Raw genomic sequence first — 20,632 nt, 5'->3', positions numbered from 1 at the left:
ATGAAAACATCCTGCAAAGTTTTAAATCTGAAAGTGCACCATGTATAAAGTTAAATATTTTACCATAAATTAAATATGGTAAAATGTGCATGCTTAGTGGTAGCTAAAAAGCATGATAAAAATAGTCAAAATATTTCATAAAAATCACGCAAGGAGGGAGGAATTTGTAAATGACAGGTGTTTTAGATCTCTGGAAACCGCTCTGTGGAATTCTGCATATGCATATTCTGTAAGGGCCTGATGATTACAATGTGTGAACTAATTGTAACTTTTCACCTTGTGACTTTTCAGTGTTGCCGTGGGAGTTGGTTTCTATGGAAACAGTGAAACCAATGATGGGGTTTACCAGCTGACCTATTCTCTCTATAATGCCAATCACACGCTGGCGGGAGTGGACAGTTTGGTAAGTACAAATATAGCAGCGCTGACTATAAATAACACACTGAGACTGTTTTTGACTCCCTGACCAACTTTAGACTTGACTGATTTAAGCTGAAGTGTCCCAATAGTCTTGCAGACTTCTCCTAAGCAAATGTACTCCCTCTAAAGGCTCTAACATTATCTCTTTTCCCTCCCCGCAAATAGTTCTGCACTTTCTATCAAAGCGTTTCTTCCAACCAAACCTTAGCCAGATGGTCCCTATATCCAGTTCAGTTGCCTGCTCCTTTTAAATCTTGTTTTTTTTTGGTTTGTTTTTTTGCCAATCGGCAGTGCTAAAATTTCATGGGATCCCCACTGAGTGCATGATTGATTTTCTGACATCCCTTTGCAATAGCAAGGACACCACTGAAGATATATGCAGCTACGTGCAACCGTTCAGTGTCTCTGGAAAGATGTGAACGACAAGGGGTGTATCAGTGTGTGTTAGAAAATGCACACACACTCTAGTGTGTTTCTGTGATATGTAGTGGTTGGAGAAAATACCTCAAATTGGTTTTTACAGCCTTTTATGTTTGTGCAGTTATGAAGGCTTCTTTTTCCTTTCGTCATTGTCCTTTTCAAGGCCCTGAAGGCTGGGGCATGAATAAAACCTTATTCATGTATCGTCAGCCAGACCTATTTATATCCATCTTCGTTTTCTGATTCAAATGCGTAGAGCTGACAGTGACACTAAGACGCTTTAATCCTGCTTCACGCACCAATTTCATGCACTTGGTAGGGCCTTTCATGCCTCTGGTTGTGAGTTTTAGCTATTTCGTTGCATGGTGGACTGAAAGACTGCAACAGCAATGATTAGTTCACATTTCCCCTCATTGAAGTGTGTCATTTCATCTACAAAAATAATGTTCTGTTTTCAAACAGAAACATTCTGTCTGTGCATCATTCTTTGTCTATCGTTCTGTCGTCTGTCTGTCCATCTGTGCATCCATCCATCTGTCACTCCGTCCGTCTGTCCATCTACTGTTCTGTCGTCCATCCATCCGTGAATCCATCCATCTATCCATCATTCTGTTTTTCCATCCATTCAGCCATCCTTTCATCTATCCATTCATCCATCATCCATCATTTTATCATTCTGTCTGTGCATCGCTCTATCCATCTGTCTATCATTCTGTCATCTGTCCATCCATCATTTTGTATGTCTATTGTTCTGTTGTCCGTCCGTAGATCCATGCGTGCATCCATCCATCCATCGTTTCATCTACTGTTCTGTCATCTGTCTGTCCATCCATCTATCAGTCCATTGTTCTATCCATTCACCCATCCATCTACTGTTCCATCTTTCTTTCTATCTATCCGTTGCTCTATCACTCTATCCGTCTTTCCATCACTCTATCTACCTCTCTGTTGCTCCCTCACTCTATCCGTTGTTCCATCGAACAGTCAATCCATCTGTCTCTCTACATTTACATACAGCTGCTATTTTAAGGTGTTGCATGAAGAGGACAATTTGAGTCACACCTCTTAGTAAAACAGTTATCATTCCCAGATACTGACAGTATGAGGTCCACGTGACATTATCTCAACTTTAGTGATGGCATCATCAACCCAAACCTAATCTTATATTTATTTACAAGCGAGTAGCTGATGACAAATGTATTTACTTCCATATAGATCTTAACAAAAATGTGTGAGTGCAAATGTTTGAGTGCAAACATCTCACAAGCTATAGATCAGTAATCCACAGCTGTTCAGCTCACTTACACCTGTTGTACGAGCCTTCAGGGAAGCGTTGATGTTGTGGTTCTGAACTGAGCGGAGACTGAAGGCGCTCCGAGCATCTGCCCGCTTACAGAACTGAGGAGTTGAGGATTAACTCCCCATCTGCACTAATGGAGATTAATGCATCTGTTTCTGTCTCACTCTGAATTATGAAGCACACACTTATCTGAGGTCAACTTGATTCCCTCAACACACTCTCTGAGTCATCACAAGCCAAAAGGCAGAACTGACCTAGGAACTGCTCTTTCGGGGAAAAATCAGCCGTAATTTTCATTAGCAGTCTGCCTCAGAGAGATAAGAGCATGTTGTTGTGAAAAAAATGATGTAATGATGCTCAAAAGGGCTAGAGATGTTTTTGATCTTCTGGTCATGACCTCAGATTAATATCAGCTAGCTTCAAGAATCGTCAATACATTTATCTAAGCTTGCCATCAAGTTGAAGAGACCCTCCATTCTTGAAACGCTCCCTAGAGACCAGGTCCTTCAAATGGTACAAAGTGTCCACTGTCTGAATGCCCATAATTAGCCATGAACCCGGCGACAAAGGCTTTGATGAAGTCACTTGTGGAAATCTTTGACTTCCTGATTGAGGCTCTTCAATGGCTCTGCCTGCCTGAAAACAATGATTTAATTTGGCATCCATTGCACACAGATGCTTGTTCTTTCTCACACACACATGCACACACTCTCTTTTTGTTTGAAAGCACTGGGCTGCCCTTTCAAAGGAGTCAAGAGAAGGAATAGCAGGACTTGTTTTTTGCAGGAACGTTGAGCGGTGACTGCTTGGTTTTCGGGTTTATTGGTTCTGGGCCATAAGGTCTCTTGTTCACCTCCTCTCGGGACCCCCTCTGTGCTTGCAAATGAACTGTGTGGCTTCCTGTGTGGATCTGTTTTGTGTTCACAGAGGCACCTAGGGATTAACAAGGACATAAATTACTTGGTTTGAATTACAGGAGAACCATAATGCTGTAGATACATTGTGGGGCAACTTGTTACATGTGTTTTATGTATATAAAATTTATATTAATATTTTTTTATTAATTATTTAATAATTATATTTTACTGTATTATAGATAATTATAATTAAAATAATAATAATAATTCATTCTCAATATCGTAATTTTACATCATTTTTATTTTAATCTTTTATTCAAAGATATTATTCTAAAATCAATGTCAATAAACAACATGGTCATTGTGACAACTTACCCCATGTAGTGTGATGACATGCTTTCTGTTAAATGTAACACTTTATTTTCCAGCTAATAATTCTGAAAATGTCCAATACTTTTGTAGTCAATACAGGAAAAGCAAATCATATTTTCTGAACTTTTATCAAGGTGGATACTGGATATTATATTACAGAATGTCAACCCAGAGCTCTGTTGTTCTATAAATACCTCTGTTCTCTGCACGGTGTGACATGATGCAGAGCACTGTGTCATTTGTACCGTCCTCTCAGCTTGCGAAGGTCACTTTTTTTAACGCTTTGACCAGAATGCGGACATTTTCTGGACTCAAGCCAGCTGCTTAACCATTACGATGTTTTCATTGAGTGTAACCTTATCCAGCGTTTATATTTTGAGTGAGAAGTAGTTAGTGAAATGTTTGACAGCATAGATTAAAGTGTCACATTTGTGGACATTTCAGTTTAGGCAAAAGACTGCAGAATGACTCGCTCAAGAAAGCCTGGAGGAAAATAGATTGAAGGCAGAGTCTGTTTGAAAGGGTTGTGATTTATAGACTGCCTTAATTTTCAATCTGTGGAATGGAGGTTGACTGAGCTCTCGGTCAGGCTGGGCTCCAGGTGCAGGAGTATGAGCCACTTCAGTGCTCTAGCCTATATATTGAGACTGCTGTTGGCCCCCAGTCCTTCTTTGTCCCCTCCTGACCATTCTGGAGATCACAGGTGAATGCTAATTTGCTGGCTTAGCTACTAAACTGTTAGAATTGTTAACAAAGATGTTTTTTTTTTTCCTTCTCTCTCTCTCGTCCTTTCTGATCTCCTTTCTTTTCTTTTTTATTTATTTTCCTTTTCTGCTTGTTTTCTTTCTTGACTGGCAATGTGCAAATGACTGCCAATATTCTAATATTTAGACTATATTTAATAGGGTGGAACTTTGGAAATGTGTTAAAGGTGCAAGAATGCATGTTCTTCTGCAGAGTTTTGAAAGTTTTGCTAGCAGTTGGTGGAAAGGTTGTGGGATTCTTACCATTTCAAACAACCCAAAAACTCACTGAAAGTCTCTCCCAGGAAAATACCCACAATCCTGCTGATATTCTTCACACACACCAGTTAACTGCAAGAGAAAATTGATAGAAAGTAATAAAGGAGCTGAGAGCTGTTTATCCATCACCCACGAGCCAGTTAATCAAACGTTCATCGAAGGTGAATTTGAAGACAAAGTGAATTTGATTGTTGTTTCTGAGTTCCTGAGATTGGTTTTTCCTTTCAATGTCAGGTTCTTAACTCTAAAAAGCTCAAGTTTCAACCCACCGCTGCTTGTAAGAGTCACATCTGATCTTTATCTTACTATTTCCTTGCAGTCTTTGTTTCACTGTTGGTCTTTATATGTTCATTTCTGGTTCTTCTCAGTAACTATATTGAGAACCTCTGAACTAGTTCTACCAACAAACCCCCAGACATTCCCACAGCCATTATTAGAAGACCTGTAAGCAGTAAGGTCATCATTCCCTTTTTTGTAATCTCTCTCTCTCTTGCTCTCTTCTAATTTTTGTCTTACTGCCCCCCACACACACACACACACACAATTTTAATGGAGAAATATAAAATCATATCTGGATATAGAGCAGGCTGCACCACTTAGTGCTTGTGTTCCATTTCACGCTTCAACTCTCCCATTCAAATTTAATTGCAGAAGCTCAGCGCCTACAGAAACCAGAGACAATCAATTAGAGCCGCAGAGCTGGGAGAAAAATCTCAGTCTCGTATCTTAACCACTTCCTCACATATGCATTACAGTTGTGGCTTAAGAAACACAGCTCAGATGTCTAGCGTTTGTTCATTAGTTGGATTATTGGATTACGTTCAGCTGAGATATTAAACCCTGCTGAGGAGGTTTTCACAGTCGTGGCCACACAATAAAATTTGCTATTCCCAGGAAACATACAAAATGTTTCTCAAAATCACCCTCAAAACTAAAAAAAGCATCAGGACTTTTGTGTTCCATGAAGATGAAAGGATTCAGGAGAGTGCATTGCTGATGTGAGATCAAAGATTCCATGAAAAATGAATCTGGTCAAACTAGATAATCAATGTGGAATTGAGTTTCTCACAGCTTTGGGTATGAGATCACTTCGCTCTCGAGTAGTGATGTCCCAACCCAAAGTAAACTGCTGGGAATTGAGTCTGGGCCATGAGTATTTGATTTCAGGATGTAGAGCATTTGCCTGGGAATCCCCTGATTCTGTGCTGTTTTTAGCTATTATTGAACTTTAAATATGCTGAATGTACCGTATATGCATGCACTCATCTGGCCTCATCTCATCTTTTTCTAACACAACACACTCTATTTAATGAAGCTTTTGGGTGGGTCTGTTAGAAGGGATGAGGGAGCACAAATCTGGTTACAAACCGGCTAGTTCTTCGTGTCTATTCACACAGAAAACAGCTCTTTTTTAGAGCACATGCAATAGGCCTACTTTCTCAAATGCCTAATTTGGGGTATTGAATAAGAGGTTATGTTAAGGAGGACATCATGTGTCTTCGTGTTCTTGTTTATTCTGCATTTAATGTGCACGTCAGCCAGATAAACAGATTTGGTGATGTTAAATGAACTCTAAAAGCTTTTCAATTACTTACTTAAAATTGATTATTAAAAAATGTGGTCTTAATAGGTTTTCAATATTGAAAAGTACACAACCTGAAATGGTTTGAAAGAAGTCTGTTATGCTCAGCAAGGCTACATTTATTTAATCAAAAACTATAATGTGAAATATTTTCACACTTTTTAAAATAACTGTTTTCTATTTTAATATATTTTAAATGTAATTTATTCTTGTGATTGCAAAGTTAAATTTTTAGCTTCATTACCGCAGTCTTCAGTGTGATATGATCCTGTAGAAAAATTTAATATGCTGATTTGGTGCTCAAGAAACATTTATATTATTATATAATATTATTATCCATGTTTAAAAAATAAATAAATAAATAAATATATATATATATATATATATATATATATATATATGTGAAAACATTATACCTTTTATTTAGGGATTCTTTGATTTAATAGAAAGTTTAAAAGAACAGCATTTAATTGATATTATTAAGTCTTTACTGTCCCTTTTGATCAAATAATTCATCCTTGCTGAATAATGGTACCAGTTTCTTTAAAAAAAAAAAATCTTACCGACTCCTAGAGTACGTCATTATAAACTCATCACAGTATGTCTGTGTGCACTAACAGTGTTATTTTCTCACAGGTCACCGGTACTGTGGGAGGCATGCAGAGTGGCCTGAACGAGCACTTGTCTCGACTGGGCGAGATCTTTGCTGCACGAGGAGACTTTGTGCAGACACTGCAGTTCATGCAACAGATGTCAGAAAACATTATTAAGCAGCTGCTTGGGCTTCCTGACTGGGAAAAGGCGAAAGTAGACCTGGCCGCCATAGCTGATCAGACAGCATATGTGGAATATTACAGGTAATGATGAGAGCTGCCACCTTGAATCTTTCCATAATGTACCTCTCCTGCAATAGGCCTGCATTTTCAGTGCAATACAGGTTTATTTGTAGCAGCCAAAAACATTATGAAATATTGCATCCTTGACTTTTCATATTCTTCTAAGTGTGGTTGAGTGAAGCACCCTAGTAGTCCATCAGCGGCTAATGCATGACTGCATGTGTGTACAGTCTGTTTTATATTTGCATTTAAAGCCATTTCCTCGTGTTAGACACTATAGATCACACGTTATTTACTGCCACAGCTTCACCGCTGGTCATCCATCAAAACATCCACCAGTACCGCATTCATATTCCTGTCATTATTTCACATTGCAGATGACAGGTTGATAAGTGATGATGTCACAATTCTTTAGTTTAGGTTGCCAGAAAAGTTCATCTTTGATAGGAAGCATATTAATATAACTGACATGTGATAGTGATAATGTGAATGTGGGTGTGCATGTGTCTGAGAGCAGTTTATAGGAAGAGACACATTCATCTATTCCCCTCTGACAGGGTTTCAGCGTATGAAATATTAATACCTATAGAAGTTGTTCATCTATTATGAATTATTTCCAGAGACGAAGAGCTCTCTGGAGTGGTCTAGGCAGAACACACACGCTAACAAGAAGATTTTATCTCTTAGCGATTGCACTTTTGTAGCTCAGGAAAGTCTCAGTCATGTTGTACTTAAGTATATAACTTGAAATGCAACCTAAAATTCATGAGGAGCAATAAAAATTGACACACATGGAACAATTGGCATGAAAAATGAGTATAACAGGAATGTGGATAGCATGGCTCTGATAATAACTTAATAATCTGATGTGATAAGAGAAATGTTTCCTATTTTTATGCATTTATTTTGTTTTCTTGGTATTGTGTCAGATTTGAGAACAGTTTGAGATGCTGTTAAAATATTTCTGAAACTCTAGAAGAGTTGCTTTTGAGATACTGGGATTGTTTTTTCCCCCAAGAGGATAATCTGAGAAGCAGGTCTGTGTGAAACAGCTGAGAAATTAAAGAGATTTCGTTTGTTATTTTTCATTTAGATGGGCACACACACACACTCTCTTGCTTCATACCCAGTTTATTTTTCACACATATCTTGATTAACAGTTTCTAAACTTGGCAGTATATTGTGTGAATTATTGTCAGCATCTCTGATCACGTCATTTGATGTGTATTCATTAACTGCTTATAAAAGTCTTCATCTGCTGGTTTTTCTTTCTTCTGAAGGTGGCTGACATACCTCCTGATACTGATCTTGGATCTGGTCATCTGTCTTGCTGCTTGTCTGGGCCTGGCCAAACAATCTCGCTGGCTGCTCACTACGTGAGTACAAACATGACATTACACTGGGTTATCATGAGATGATGAATACTGGAATTAAAGACAAAGATATAAAAAGAAAGTAGCCTCAGATTTTTAAATGGGTCATGTTGCCCTGATTTTCTTCAAAATACAAGTTCATTGTACCATCAAGGTTTCCTATAATGCTCAGAAACCATCCTACCCAAGACCATTTGTTAAAAATAAGCAAAAACTGCAGTCATAAAGCAAAAACGTTTCATTTAAGGGTCAGATCGGGTATGAAAAATGGCTGTTTTGCTGCAAAAAGACTTGGCTAACTTTATCTGTAGGAGAAACTTTATCTCAGAGAAGAAAAACATTAATAAAAAATGTATGATATGACCCCCTTTAAAATGTTACGACATGAGATTGAATAGAAAGAAGTTAATTAAAAGAAAGATCAAAGAGAAAAGAACGGCAAATAAAATGTTATCCTCGTTCTCGAAGGATTGCCTTTTAATGCTGTACACCTGAAAAGAACAGAATGTTGTTTTTTTTATTACAGTTCTCATCTAAATGATAAATTAAAAAGGAAACCAATAGCTTAGACGTGAGTAATTGTTTAATTTATCAGCTGGATTTTACTGCACAGTATTTCCTAAAGTAGAAAGTGTGTCATTTAGTAGCACAGTGGATTTCTGAGTATAGAACACTTGCTGTCATGTTCAGTATAAAGTGAAGCGTTGGAAGTGTTCTGCAGTCTTATGGAAGTAAAGGCATTGTGCTATCAGAGATATCCTAAATTGAGGTCAGTGATGGTATATATGGTACAAACCCTTCGTTTATAAAGATTCATGGGCAGCAAAATCTGTAGAACAAGCTCTGTTGGGTACTGTCTACCCAAATTTCTCTCACACACAATCACAAAGCACAAACTGCGTTATGCATGGTTGAATCTCATGAAACGTTTCAGCCCAAAAATAGTAATTCATTTTTTGAATAAAGAAAATAAAACATTTTATTTTTCACCCATATTGTCATAATTCAGAACCCAGATTTGACATCAACTGGCAACCCAACATAGCATTGTAATTGTCAATGGTATTTTTTATGGTGTGTGTGCAGGATGATGGTCTGCGGTGTTCTGACTCTGATATTGAGTTGGGCGTCTCTCGGAGCTGATGTGGCCACTGCAGTGGTAAGTTCAAACCAACAAGCTTGTTATTCAATCAGTGATTCTGTTCAGGTTCTGTTATCTGAGATATGGAGAATTCAAGACAAACGCATCAGTACTTCCATTCAGAGCACTCCATGTGATTACATATCATTGTGTATTTGTATGTGATGTTATTTGGTTTTCATATCCACTTGAGGCGGGTCACAGTCAGTCCATCGATATCAAAAGCTTGTTTATGTGGCAGAGCATGACAAATAATAGTCAACTGCTGTCTGCTTGCCTGAAGGAGGTGATAAACTTCCAATTTATTGCGTTTGATGTGGGTGTGTGTGCGATCAAAAACACTGGTTTATGTGTTTATTGGGAAAAGAGTTAAAAGTGGCAGATTTCATTAAACCACATCAATGAAAGAGGGTGAAATAAAAGAAAGGGCAAGTATTGAATGGAGGTCCACCTTCGGTTAAAAAGACCCAATGGCTTTATTGATTCAGACATTACTTCCACAACAGCATTTTGCTGACAGTCTAGATGAAAGTCTAGTGCATTGCAATCAAATTAATTCAGATGAAATAAAATGAATTGCATTGTTCATAGTTTTTTGTTTTGCTTTTTGATTTTGCATTACTTTAGGATTTTCATTTAGTCTCATAATTGAGCTAAGAGAGCTTCCCTGTAGAGTCTTTGGAAAATCAGTTTTTTGGCGAAGTTTTATGGCTGAGTGTGATTCGTTTAACTTTTATAGCCCTTCTATTTTCTCTTACAAACTATTTCACTCACTCACCCACTTATTCTCCTACTCATAACTGTAACTGGCAGGTTATGAATGCAGTTTAACAGCTACCCACAAACCAATTATATCCATCAAAAAAACAAACAGTATGGAAGAATCAATAGAGCCCGTCAGTGGAACTTGTAGCTAGTGCTGTGTGTGTGTGTGTGTGTGTGTAGAAAAAGAGGTTTCTCTGTGTAGAAAAAATACTGTTCATGCATTATTTACAAATCTATTTCCAAATACATAAGTGTTTTCTGCACAGCTGTTCTCCCACTACTGAATGTACACAGTCCACAGCAAAAAAAAAATATAATATACCCTGCAAACTCACAACCTTGCTATGGAAGCTTGTTTCTGCTACGGAATAATAATATAAAAAGATAATTGTGACTTTTTATCACAATTATATTCAATTATCTCAAACTGTTATCTTGCAGTTCAAGTTTATATCCCACGATTCAGTCTTTTTTTCTCACAATTCTGAATTCATATGAAGTCCAAATTGTGAGATATAAACTCTGAATTCTGCAAGAAAAAAACTTGCGAGAAAAAGTCAGAATTGTGAGAATTGCGAGGCAAAACAGTCTGAATTGTGAGAGAAAAAGTTGCAGTTATCTTTTTTTATTTTTATTACAGGCTTCAGAACTCAGAAATAACAAAGTTGGAGCTTTACATTGTGCTTTTTTTCCACTGGTTGCATTAAAAACAAACAAGTATTACTATAGTATAGTCTGATTCATGAACAAATTAGCCTTATATACTTAAGTACTTGAGTCTGTTCTTTAAAAGAATTGCTTAAAACGATTCACAAGATATCAATTTTAAAATTATTATTCACTAAAACCATCAGAGAGGGGACTAAACTAAAATTTGACTCACTAACTTGATGGTTATGTGTTGTTGTTTTTTTAACAATGTTACATTACAAAATATTACTATTTTGTTGATTATGTGATGTAGAAAACACTGAGACCCTGTTTACACTAGTGCGTTTTTTGTTTAAAAATGGCGTTTTAAATTGAAAATGGTCCTCGTCTACACTGGCGTTTTCACTGCATTTCAGAAACGATCTTCGTCTACGGTACACAGTAGTGTTGTCAAAAGACCCGGTACTTCGGTACCAAGTCGGTACAAAAAAAATGAAAACGTCACGGTACCAGGTTTTTTTAAGTACCGGTGGTACCGAGTACCCGGTCAACCCGTTTCTTGACGCGTACGGACCTATGATTTCCGCGATGCAGAAAATGCGGACGGAATCTCGGAATCCAGTTATAAAAACGGAATTTACAGTTTAGCACGGAATGTCACGGAATTTGTCAAAGTTTGGATGAATCAATCAAAAGTAGGTCATTACATTTAAATCAAATCGCGACATGGACTAGTATCTGTAAATATTAAGCCGCAAAAGTCGATTCAGATATGAATCCCCCATGTTCTGCGAGTCTCTGTGTGAATGAATGAAAAGTAGAGACGTGCGTTTTTTTTACGTTTTTTTGCTACACACACTGAAGAGCGCGTGACGCTCGCGGTGATTTCAGCATCTGCCGTCTCAATGAGGACATAAATACATAAACAACATCTACAGAACTGCTCTGAGAGTCACTTCATGAGCATTTTACCGTTTCATTTGAGTAAAACCAGCGTCATATCATATAGCTACACAGAAATTTAAAGGTGTTCATGGCAACCCGTCAAAATAAAAGTTTATCTTAAAGACATTGTGCCAGAAATATATTACTATAATTTAGTTGAATGTACTGTGATACTATTACTACTGTTGAAAAAAATATTTATTTTTAAAGAAATAATCACACAATATTTCTTCCATATTTTAATTTTAATAGTAAATCCCCTTTATTTACCAAAAAAATTAAATGTGTTTAAATTTCATTAATTAAAAGACAAATTAAATTTGGGTGAAACTTTACTGTTTACTGTTTTTCATACCTTTATTACTTGCGGAAAAACTTGAAACACAATTTAAATAAGTATAAAGAATGGCATTCATTTTTGTACATTTTATTTTTGTTTGACTTTATTATTAAAAATAGTGTGTTTTTAATTAGCATGTGGTACCGAAACTGGTACCGAGAACCATGGATTTTCACTGGTATCGGTACCGAATACTGAGATTTTGGTACCGTGACAACACTAGTACACAGATGAAAACGCATGTCACATGACCATTAATGCATGTACAACCATATAGGTAGATTCCCTATCATTTAGATGGCGGACGCGTCTGCGTGCTTGGATAGGTCAAATGGGGAATCTACCCATACATATCTATGGGTACAGCAATGAGCATGATGTTATTGTTTACACGGTTGTCAAGGATACGCAGAGAGCTATGCGTTTTCAAAAGTCTCCGTTTTGGTCCGTTTACACTGAAACGCAAGCCCAGAGTTTTCAAAAGTCTCCGTTTTCGAGGGTCGAAAATGCCGGAGTAGTGTAAACGACAGGTGTAACCATAGCAAAAGTTATGCGTTTTAAAACGAAAATTCACTAGTGTAAACTAGCCTGAAATATACACACACCGGCACACCATGTGTACTGTTTGCAGATACACTGAGTTATGTTTCTCTGTGTGTGACTAATTTGGTTTGCTTCCACATTGCAAATATTTCCCCTATCAGCTCATTAAGAATGAAATGTAGATGTGCCACCTCTTCAGCATCAGTGGACACGCTCAGTTCTCTGTAATGAACTCATCTTTCCTGCAGGCGTTAGACACAGACACACAGGGCTTTGATCCTGTCTTCACGGCTAATGAATTAATGCATAACGCAAGGTATTGAGCCTCAGGAGTTCAACAGGATGTGGACTTGACTTCAAACTTTCATGCTCTGAGACCGGACGAGTGGAATGTTTTAAAGTTGATGGACATGGATCACTACAGAATAAATGCTCCTAATGGGTTGTCGTGTGATAAAGGCTGAGAAATTTCAAATATTGAAGGCAGTAGAATAATTGACATGTGGTGGACTTGTGAATTGAGGAGGCAAAGTCGGAGTTAGTAGTCAATATTACCTTTTATTTTATTTTATTTTGGTTCTTTTCTGTGCTGTTACTTGTATTCTGATCTGAATTGTTTTGAGTTTTCTTGCCTTGTTAGAGAAATTGCTCCTGGTAGAATGGAACAATGATGTCATCATTGAATGCAAATGTATTGTTGACAGAAATATGTGTTCCTTTCACAGCCTGGGGATGTTTATGTGCAGACTATATATGTTAGAGTGTGTGCGTGGTGCATGTCTGTTTTTTCCTTAGACCGACATTATAGCATAATGTCTGCATCCCTCCCAGCTGCCTATACGGTATGCTTAGAGCCTGTGTGGTGACTCGTGTCGTGTGTTCCTTCCTGTCGAACAGATAGCTGTTGTTTATTTGGGCCCATGAGTTTATTCTGCAAGCCTACAGTATATGAGTGTGTGTTTGCAGTTGTGTGTACTTCCTGTGTCGATTTATGTCCCTTCACCTATTGCCCCAAACATCCTGCAGTAACAGAAGTGTGTTTAGTTGAAATACAGTTATACAAGGATTTTGGAATTGGTATATTTATTGAGAAAAAAATGTGTATATATATATATATATATATATATATATATATATATATACATACATATATATACATACATACATACATATACATACATATATATATATATATATAGATATACATACATACATACATATATATATATATATAGATATACATACATACATATATATATATATATATACATACACACACACACACACACATACACACACACACACACACACACACACACACACACACACACACACACACACACACAATCATTCAAAAGTTTGGGGTTAGTAAGATATTTTTATTTGTTATAAAAATGTATGCTTTTATACAGCAAAAAATTAATTAATTAAATATGTTTAAAACATTATATTAAAAAGTTAATTTGAAGTTTTGCATTTGATCAAAAAGTCCTGGGGGGAAAAAAAAGTTATTATAGAAAGAATTATTGTAAATTGCAATAACTTTTACGATATTTGTAATAAAATAACAACTTAAAAAAACATGCAAAACTAAAAAAATATTAGACATCAGACTTTTGAATAGTAATGTATTTTATATTTATATTTAATTTATTGCAGGTTTTTTTTACAACCCCAAATCAGAAAAAGTTGGGACAGTATGGAAAACGCAAATAAAAAAACAAAAGTAGTGATTTCTAAATTTACTTTGACTTTTATTTCATTGCAGACAATATGAACACAAAATATTTCATGTTTTGTTTGGTCAACTTCATGTTATTTGTAAATATACATCCTTTCTTGTCATTCAGACCTGCAACACATTCCAAAAAAAGTTGGGACAGGAGCAATTTAGGGATAGTAATGAGGTAAATTGGTTAAATAATGATATGATTTGAAACAGGTGATGTCAACAGGTGATTGTTATTATGATTTGGTACAAAAGCAGCATCCAAGAAAGGTCTAGTCCTTTAGGAGCAAAGATGGGCCGAGGATCACCAGTTTGCCAACAAATACGTGAGAAAATTATTGAAATGTTTAAAAACAATGTTCCTCAAAGAAAGATAGAAAGAGATTTGGATATTTCACCTTCAACAGTGCCTAACATAATTAAAAGATTCAAGGAATCTGGAGGAATTTCAGTGCGTAAAGGACAAGGGCGCAAGCCTAAGTTGAACAACCGTGATCTCCGATCCCTCAGTCCAAAAGCCAGGGTCTGTCATGGTATGGGGTTGTGTTAGTGCCCTTGGCAAAGGTAACTTGTACTTCTGTGATGGCACCATTAATGCTGAAAAGTACATAGAGATTTTGGAGCACAATATGTTGCCTTCAAGAAGACATCTTTTCCAGGGACGTCCATGCATATTTCAACAAGACAATGCAAAACCACATTCTGCACACATTACAAAGTCCTGGCTGCGGAGGAAAAGGGTACGGGTACTTGACTGGCCTGCCTGCAGTCCCGACCTGTCTCCAATAGAGAATGTGCAAAATGCGACAACGAAGACCCCGTACTGTTGCCCAGCTTAAGACTTGTTTGCAGGAAGAATGGGAGAAAATTACACCTGAAACACTTCATCACTTGGCGTCTTCAGTCCCTAAACGTCTTTTAAGTGCTGTGAAAAGGAATGGCAACATTACAAAGTGGTAAATGCTTTACTGTCCCAACTTTTTTTGGAATGTGTTGCAGGTCTGAATGACAGGAAAGGATGTATATTTACAAATGACATGAAGTTGACCAAACAAAACATGAAATATTTTGTTTATATTGTCTGCAATGAAATACAAGTCAAAGTAAATTTAGAAATCAAGACTTTCTTTTTTTATTTGCGTTTTCCATACTGTCCCAACTTTTTCTGATTTGGGGTTGTACTTTTTTGTGTGTTTTACGGTCTAGGGCACAAGTGATTTCTGTGTTGCACCAGACAAATTTCTGATGAACCAAACAAAAGACGCGATCAGCTCAGGTGAGTGTATCTCTTATGCTGAATGTATGTACTGTAAGTTTGGACACATACACGCACGCACACTGTCATCTCTGTATTCACTGTAATCTCATATTATGAATGGGGATTATAGCTCTTCAGTGAACAAATTTGCATTGAAATGGCATTTTTACACTATCAAGTGCTTGAATAGTTGAAAGGGTTAATCTGAGAGACCTTTAATCCTGCTCCATAATCACTGTGACTGAATACATCGGTAAAATGGCCATTCATATGATTATGTAACTTTAATCCTGTTCTCAGCCATAATATATTCCTGCACTACCAGACAGACAGAGGCTCCCTCAGGTGCACGAGGACAGAGCCTCCCAGAGGAAAATTTCATTCCTCAGAGGCTGCTTTTCCATAGCGCGCAAGACTTAAAGGAATATTTCACCCAAAAATGAAAATAGCACCATAGCCTGAATAGTTAAAAGTGGCTGCTACACATCTTGTGTAGTTTAATGGATGTCATCCATCAGAAGATTCATTTAAGCTTAATGACGACCAGATTTTGAAGACACGTCACTTTTTTTTCCTATGGTCTATATGCCATGCTGTTCATAATGCACTCTTTCTCGTTGTTTCTTCTTTTCTAGATATTGTGCATTATTACCTGTACTGCAGCCAGACACTCCCCAACCCGTTTCAGCAGGTACTATGTTTAATAGAAATTATCACTTGCATTTTGTTCTTTAATTTCCTACTAAAGATGGTCTTCAGTAGAGATGTGAATCATAAGGAATCTAAGGATGCTATTTTGATTCTTGTTTTACTTGATACGGATTTATTTTAGTCCTTTAGAGTAAACACACATTTGTTCACAAGTTGGTTTATGATGGTTACATTTTAATGTTTGTATATCAGCAAGGGCAATGTAGTAGAGGAATGTTTATTTATTGCCTTTTTGTATTATTTTCTCATAACATTTCTTTCAAACTGCAACCTCACAATTCATATTTAATCTTTTTCATTTCATTTTATTTAAAAATACTGAATTCTAACAGTTCTTTTTGTAATTTAGAGAAAGAAAAATATTTTTTTAAGTCAAACATGTACTGAGTGAGTCATTACACTGCTTAAAATAGCTAATAACTCATTTTTGAAACTGACCATTTTTGATCGATTCAATAAAAATAAGGGGTTTGTAAGAGATCTTTTTTATATTGCTATATATTTGCATATCAGCAAGAGCAATGCAATATAAAGATGTTTATTTTCTTTTGTATTTTCTCATCACATTCTTTTCAGACTGCAAGCTCACAATTCATAATTTATATTTTATGGCGTTATTGATTCACTAACAGCATTCTAAATTAAATGAAACCTCGAAAGTGACTAATTTGGGATTTATGCATAAAAATGCATAAAGCAAACAAACATTTGATAAAATATGTAAAATACTAATTTTAAAATTAATTAAACCATTTTTATCAGTAATTTCTATTCTGAATTAATTTATTATTAATTATAAGTACATTTTGTTAAAAAAAATAAAAATAAAACCTCACTTCGTCTTCCATCTAGGATGAGTTCATTTACTTGTCACATCACAATGCATTATGAAATTTTCTTCTCTGTATATAGACTGCATTAAATTGCTCTTTACATAATTTAGGTTGTTCAGTAGGTTTTAAAACAGTCAATATGAATCACTTTTTAATTCCCAAATATAGCTATCAGTTACTGCGACTGACTTATTAATCTCCCTCTCTCCACCTACTTTACTCTTTTCTGACTCTGTCTGTGGCTTTCTCCCTCACTTCTCCTGTCTCACTGCATCTCTCAGGGTTTTTAGGTCAGGCAGTAAAAGGCCAGTGTCCTATATCTCAGATTGCTGCAGTTCAGCTTGACTTGCTATAACAGAGAAACTGTAGACATCTCTCTCAGATCAATAAAGTTGTCACAAAGATAGAGCAGCAAAGGTGTTCATAACGAGAGATCAGTTGCATGTCCTTTACTCACTCAAGTCTTTCTCTCACACACGCACACACAAGATATCAGTCTGTAAAGAGCATCTTCAGCATTTTTAATGTATGACAATATTCTTGTAATGAGATGGATGTCTTTTTTACAAAATTCCCTTTTCATGTTCTGTTCTCGGTCTCATCTTTAATTTCTAATCTCTGTTTATTCATACTTGCAGTCTCTAAATCTCTTATTCTGTCACTCATTTTTTTGTTTTAGTTTAGTTTTTTGCTTTTTCGTTTATCCTTTTCTTTCCTCAATTTTCATGTGCAGTCTGGGATAGAGATACATTTCCACAGTGAATTAATTCACTCTCAAATCAAGACAAGAGGGTGAACATTGTACAAACAAAGTGGATTAATTTAATCAGTATATATATATATATATATATATATATATATCACATTATCATAATATAAACAATATCATCCCTAGAATATACTAACAAAATCCATGCCTCCAGACACGTTTTTTTTTTTTTTTTTCTGCTGCTTTTTTTTTTTATTATTATTATTTATAATAAAATTTATAATTACAAATTTTTATATTTATTTTTGTGGAATTTTATTTAATTTTTTTCTTCCTTTCTGATATGGTCATTTATATAGATTTGAGAGCTCTCAGTGTTACCAGGTGTGTTTATCTGTGGATGGTGCAGTTTCTCTCTCTGCTGGTTGAGACTGGAACTGCACGAGTCCCTTCCATGATGAACAGAACCTGTGCAAAACTGTGGATGTTGTTTGTTAGCCCTTAAACAAAGCGAACTGATCCTGAATTAGTTTGTTTTGCAGTCCCTGACTGTCTTCCAGAGATCGCTGACCACCATGCAGATCCAGATCCAAGGTCTCCTGCAGTTTGCAGTGCCTCTGTTCCCCACAGCTGAGGTGAGCGTGCACTATACAGATTGAGATAGACTTATGCATTCAGCAGAAGCTTTTATATATATAACTTATGACATTTTTATGATAATCTGACACATTGTTTTTATTCTTATTATGTAAAATTATTTATTTTAGCTAGAAAAAATTGTATGTACTATAATATTATATTTATTGTAATATAATGGAAATTGAGTGTAAAATGTAATGAAAATTTTGGAACTTTAATGTAATATAGTATGCTATTTCACTTCTTTGTTGGTGTATACAAATAGCTATGTGAATAAATGCATTTTATTGTATTTAAAGTATTTTTTTAAATTATTTTTTTCAAAGTAATTGTGTGTGGTTCTTTTCAGAGGGATTTACTCAGTATTCAGCATTTATTGAATAATTCAGAGGCCAGTTTACATCAGCTCACTGCACTTCTAGACTGCCGAGGACTCAATAAGGTACGGAGCACCTGCTTCTGTCTAATGTGATGCTGTGAGATTAGTGAGATTTTAGCAATTAGTAAAATGCATCTGAATCTCTTGTGGGATGTGTGTTTGCAGGACTACCTGGACGCTCTGATAGGTGTGTGTTATGATGGCGTGGAGGGGTTACTGTATCTCTGTTTATTCTCTCTCCTGGCAGCCTGTGCCTTCTCCGTCATGCTGTGTGCCATCCCGAGAGCATGGCGACAGATTGCCAACAGGTACAGTACCCACACACACACAGAATGCATTAAGATCACTAACATTGACTATAGTGCACTTAACTCTAATCAAACATCCATAAACTAGCTAAGTAAGTTCTTTGGGAGTCAGTTGAGAATTACAGACAGGTCTGTAAAAGCCTTTGCATAAAGAAAGCATGCTGAAACCTAGTACCTGTCATTACAAGCATGCCCTGAGGGTGCTTGCAAAGTTTCGGCACAGCACTACCTGCTAGTAATTTCTGAACAGTATGACCAGAATTCAAGAGTGTCTAGATTCTGTATGGCATGCCGAGTCACACTGTACATAGTTTTCATATGTCGGCTGTTTGCAGCATCTGCCATTGTGAATTTTGTTGTAAAATGCTGTATTTACGAATGCACTGGCATATTATTATGAAACTTGACTTTTGTCTTTAGCACCTTAACCTGAAGCAACCTATGGAGATTTGGGCCGGCGCCATGTAGTGGTCACGAGAGATAACACAATGTACAAATATGCTTACATTGCTTTCTGAAACCATTTTCATATAACTCATAGTCAAATTTGATGGCATGATGCCGAACTGGACCTAACCACACCGGATCAATTTGGTGGCGGCGTCACCTGTCACATTACAATTGATATATATTTACGGAGTGTCTATTTACACCAAGTGCAAATAGTCCACCTTGTTGGCAAAGGCTATTTACACTAACTTTGCCCACCAACGTGTGATTGGGATAGTCAATACTGCAAAAAGACGCTTGTTTTATATCAGTCTCAGTGGCGTAAATGGCAAGGTGCATGCGATCGAATCCGCCTTTTGCCAAAAAAATTTTTTCTCCCTTTTCAAATCTCATATCGCTTCGGAAAGGCATTTATTTTCATTAAATATGAAGGAAATAATAAAAAAAGTTGAAAATAAAGTATCGGCTAGGTGTAGGGAGGGCTTTATTGTCCCAATTAAGGTGGTATCCATTTAATAATTTGAATTAAAACTATAATTTACACTCAATACGCTATTATTGCGTACTGTTTTATAATGTACTACAATACTGAGGTGCAGATAATTGCCACTATTTGCAATAAGTAGTATAAATGGCAGAACATCATAGTTAACATAGTGTAAATAGAATCTAGCTATTTGCACTTAGTGTAAACCTGCAAGAGTTTCTTGCTTCTGTTGAGCATAAAAGAAGATATTTTAAAGCATGTGAGAAACCAAACAGGTGCTGGTCCCCATGTAGTTCCATAGTATGAAACAATACCGTGGAATTCAGTGGGCACCAAAAATGGTTTGGTTACCCACATTCTTCAAAATATTGTCTTTTATGTTCAACAGAAGAAAGAAACTTCTGTTTGGAACAACTCTAAGGTGAATAAATGACACAATTTTCATTTTGGGGTGAACTATCGTTTTAATTCTTGCATTTTTAATTCTGATGGTGTTGTAAATTGCACTTTTGTTCTGTATTTTTAATAATATAAATGCAGCCTTGGTTAGTATAGCAGAAAA

The 20,632-nt window shown here is 36.3% G+C and overlaps 1 protein-coding gene across 6 annotated transcripts in view; it reads left to right on the top strand.

The window, feature by feature from the left end:
- Positions 1–20,632, top strand: part of ttyh2 (tweety family member 2) — a 61,303-nt gene that overhangs the window by 36,627 nt on the left and 4,044 nt on the right. For 4 of the 6 annotated variants that reach the window (XR_009273675.1, XM_058793530.1, XM_058793529.1 and 1 more), the window contains exons 3-11: positions 292–403; positions 6,610–6,830; positions 8,090–8,185; positions 9,269–9,341; positions 15,503–15,572; positions 16,190–16,245; positions 18,338–18,442; positions 18,796–18,888; positions 18,991–19,133. Coding sequence is in view for 5 of the 6 variants with exons in the window: in XM_058793530.1 (XP_058649513.1) it covers positions 292–403; positions 6,610–6,830; positions 8,090–8,185; positions 9,269–9,341; positions 15,503–15,572; positions 16,190–16,245; positions 18,338–18,442; positions 18,796–18,888; positions 18,991–19,133 (969 nt within the window). In the remaining variant the exon portion in view is untranslated. The remainder of the gene's footprint in view (positions 1–291; positions 404–6,609; positions 6,831–8,089; positions 8,186–9,268; positions 9,342–15,502; positions 15,573–16,189; positions 16,246–18,337; positions 18,443–18,795; positions 18,889–18,990; positions 19,134–20,632) is intronic. The other 2 variants (XM_058793531.1, XM_058793533.1) reach the window with 1 other exon arrangement.

This window comes from Onychostoma macrolepis, chromosome 12 (genome assembly GCF_012432095.1).
Source record: "Onychostoma macrolepis isolate SWU-2019 chromosome 12, ASM1243209v1, whole genome shotgun sequence".
NCBI lineage: Eukaryota > Metazoa > Chordata > Actinopteri > Cypriniformes > Cyprinidae > Onychostoma > Onychostoma macrolepis.
This window is presented reverse-complemented; position numbering and strand designations above follow the sequence as displayed.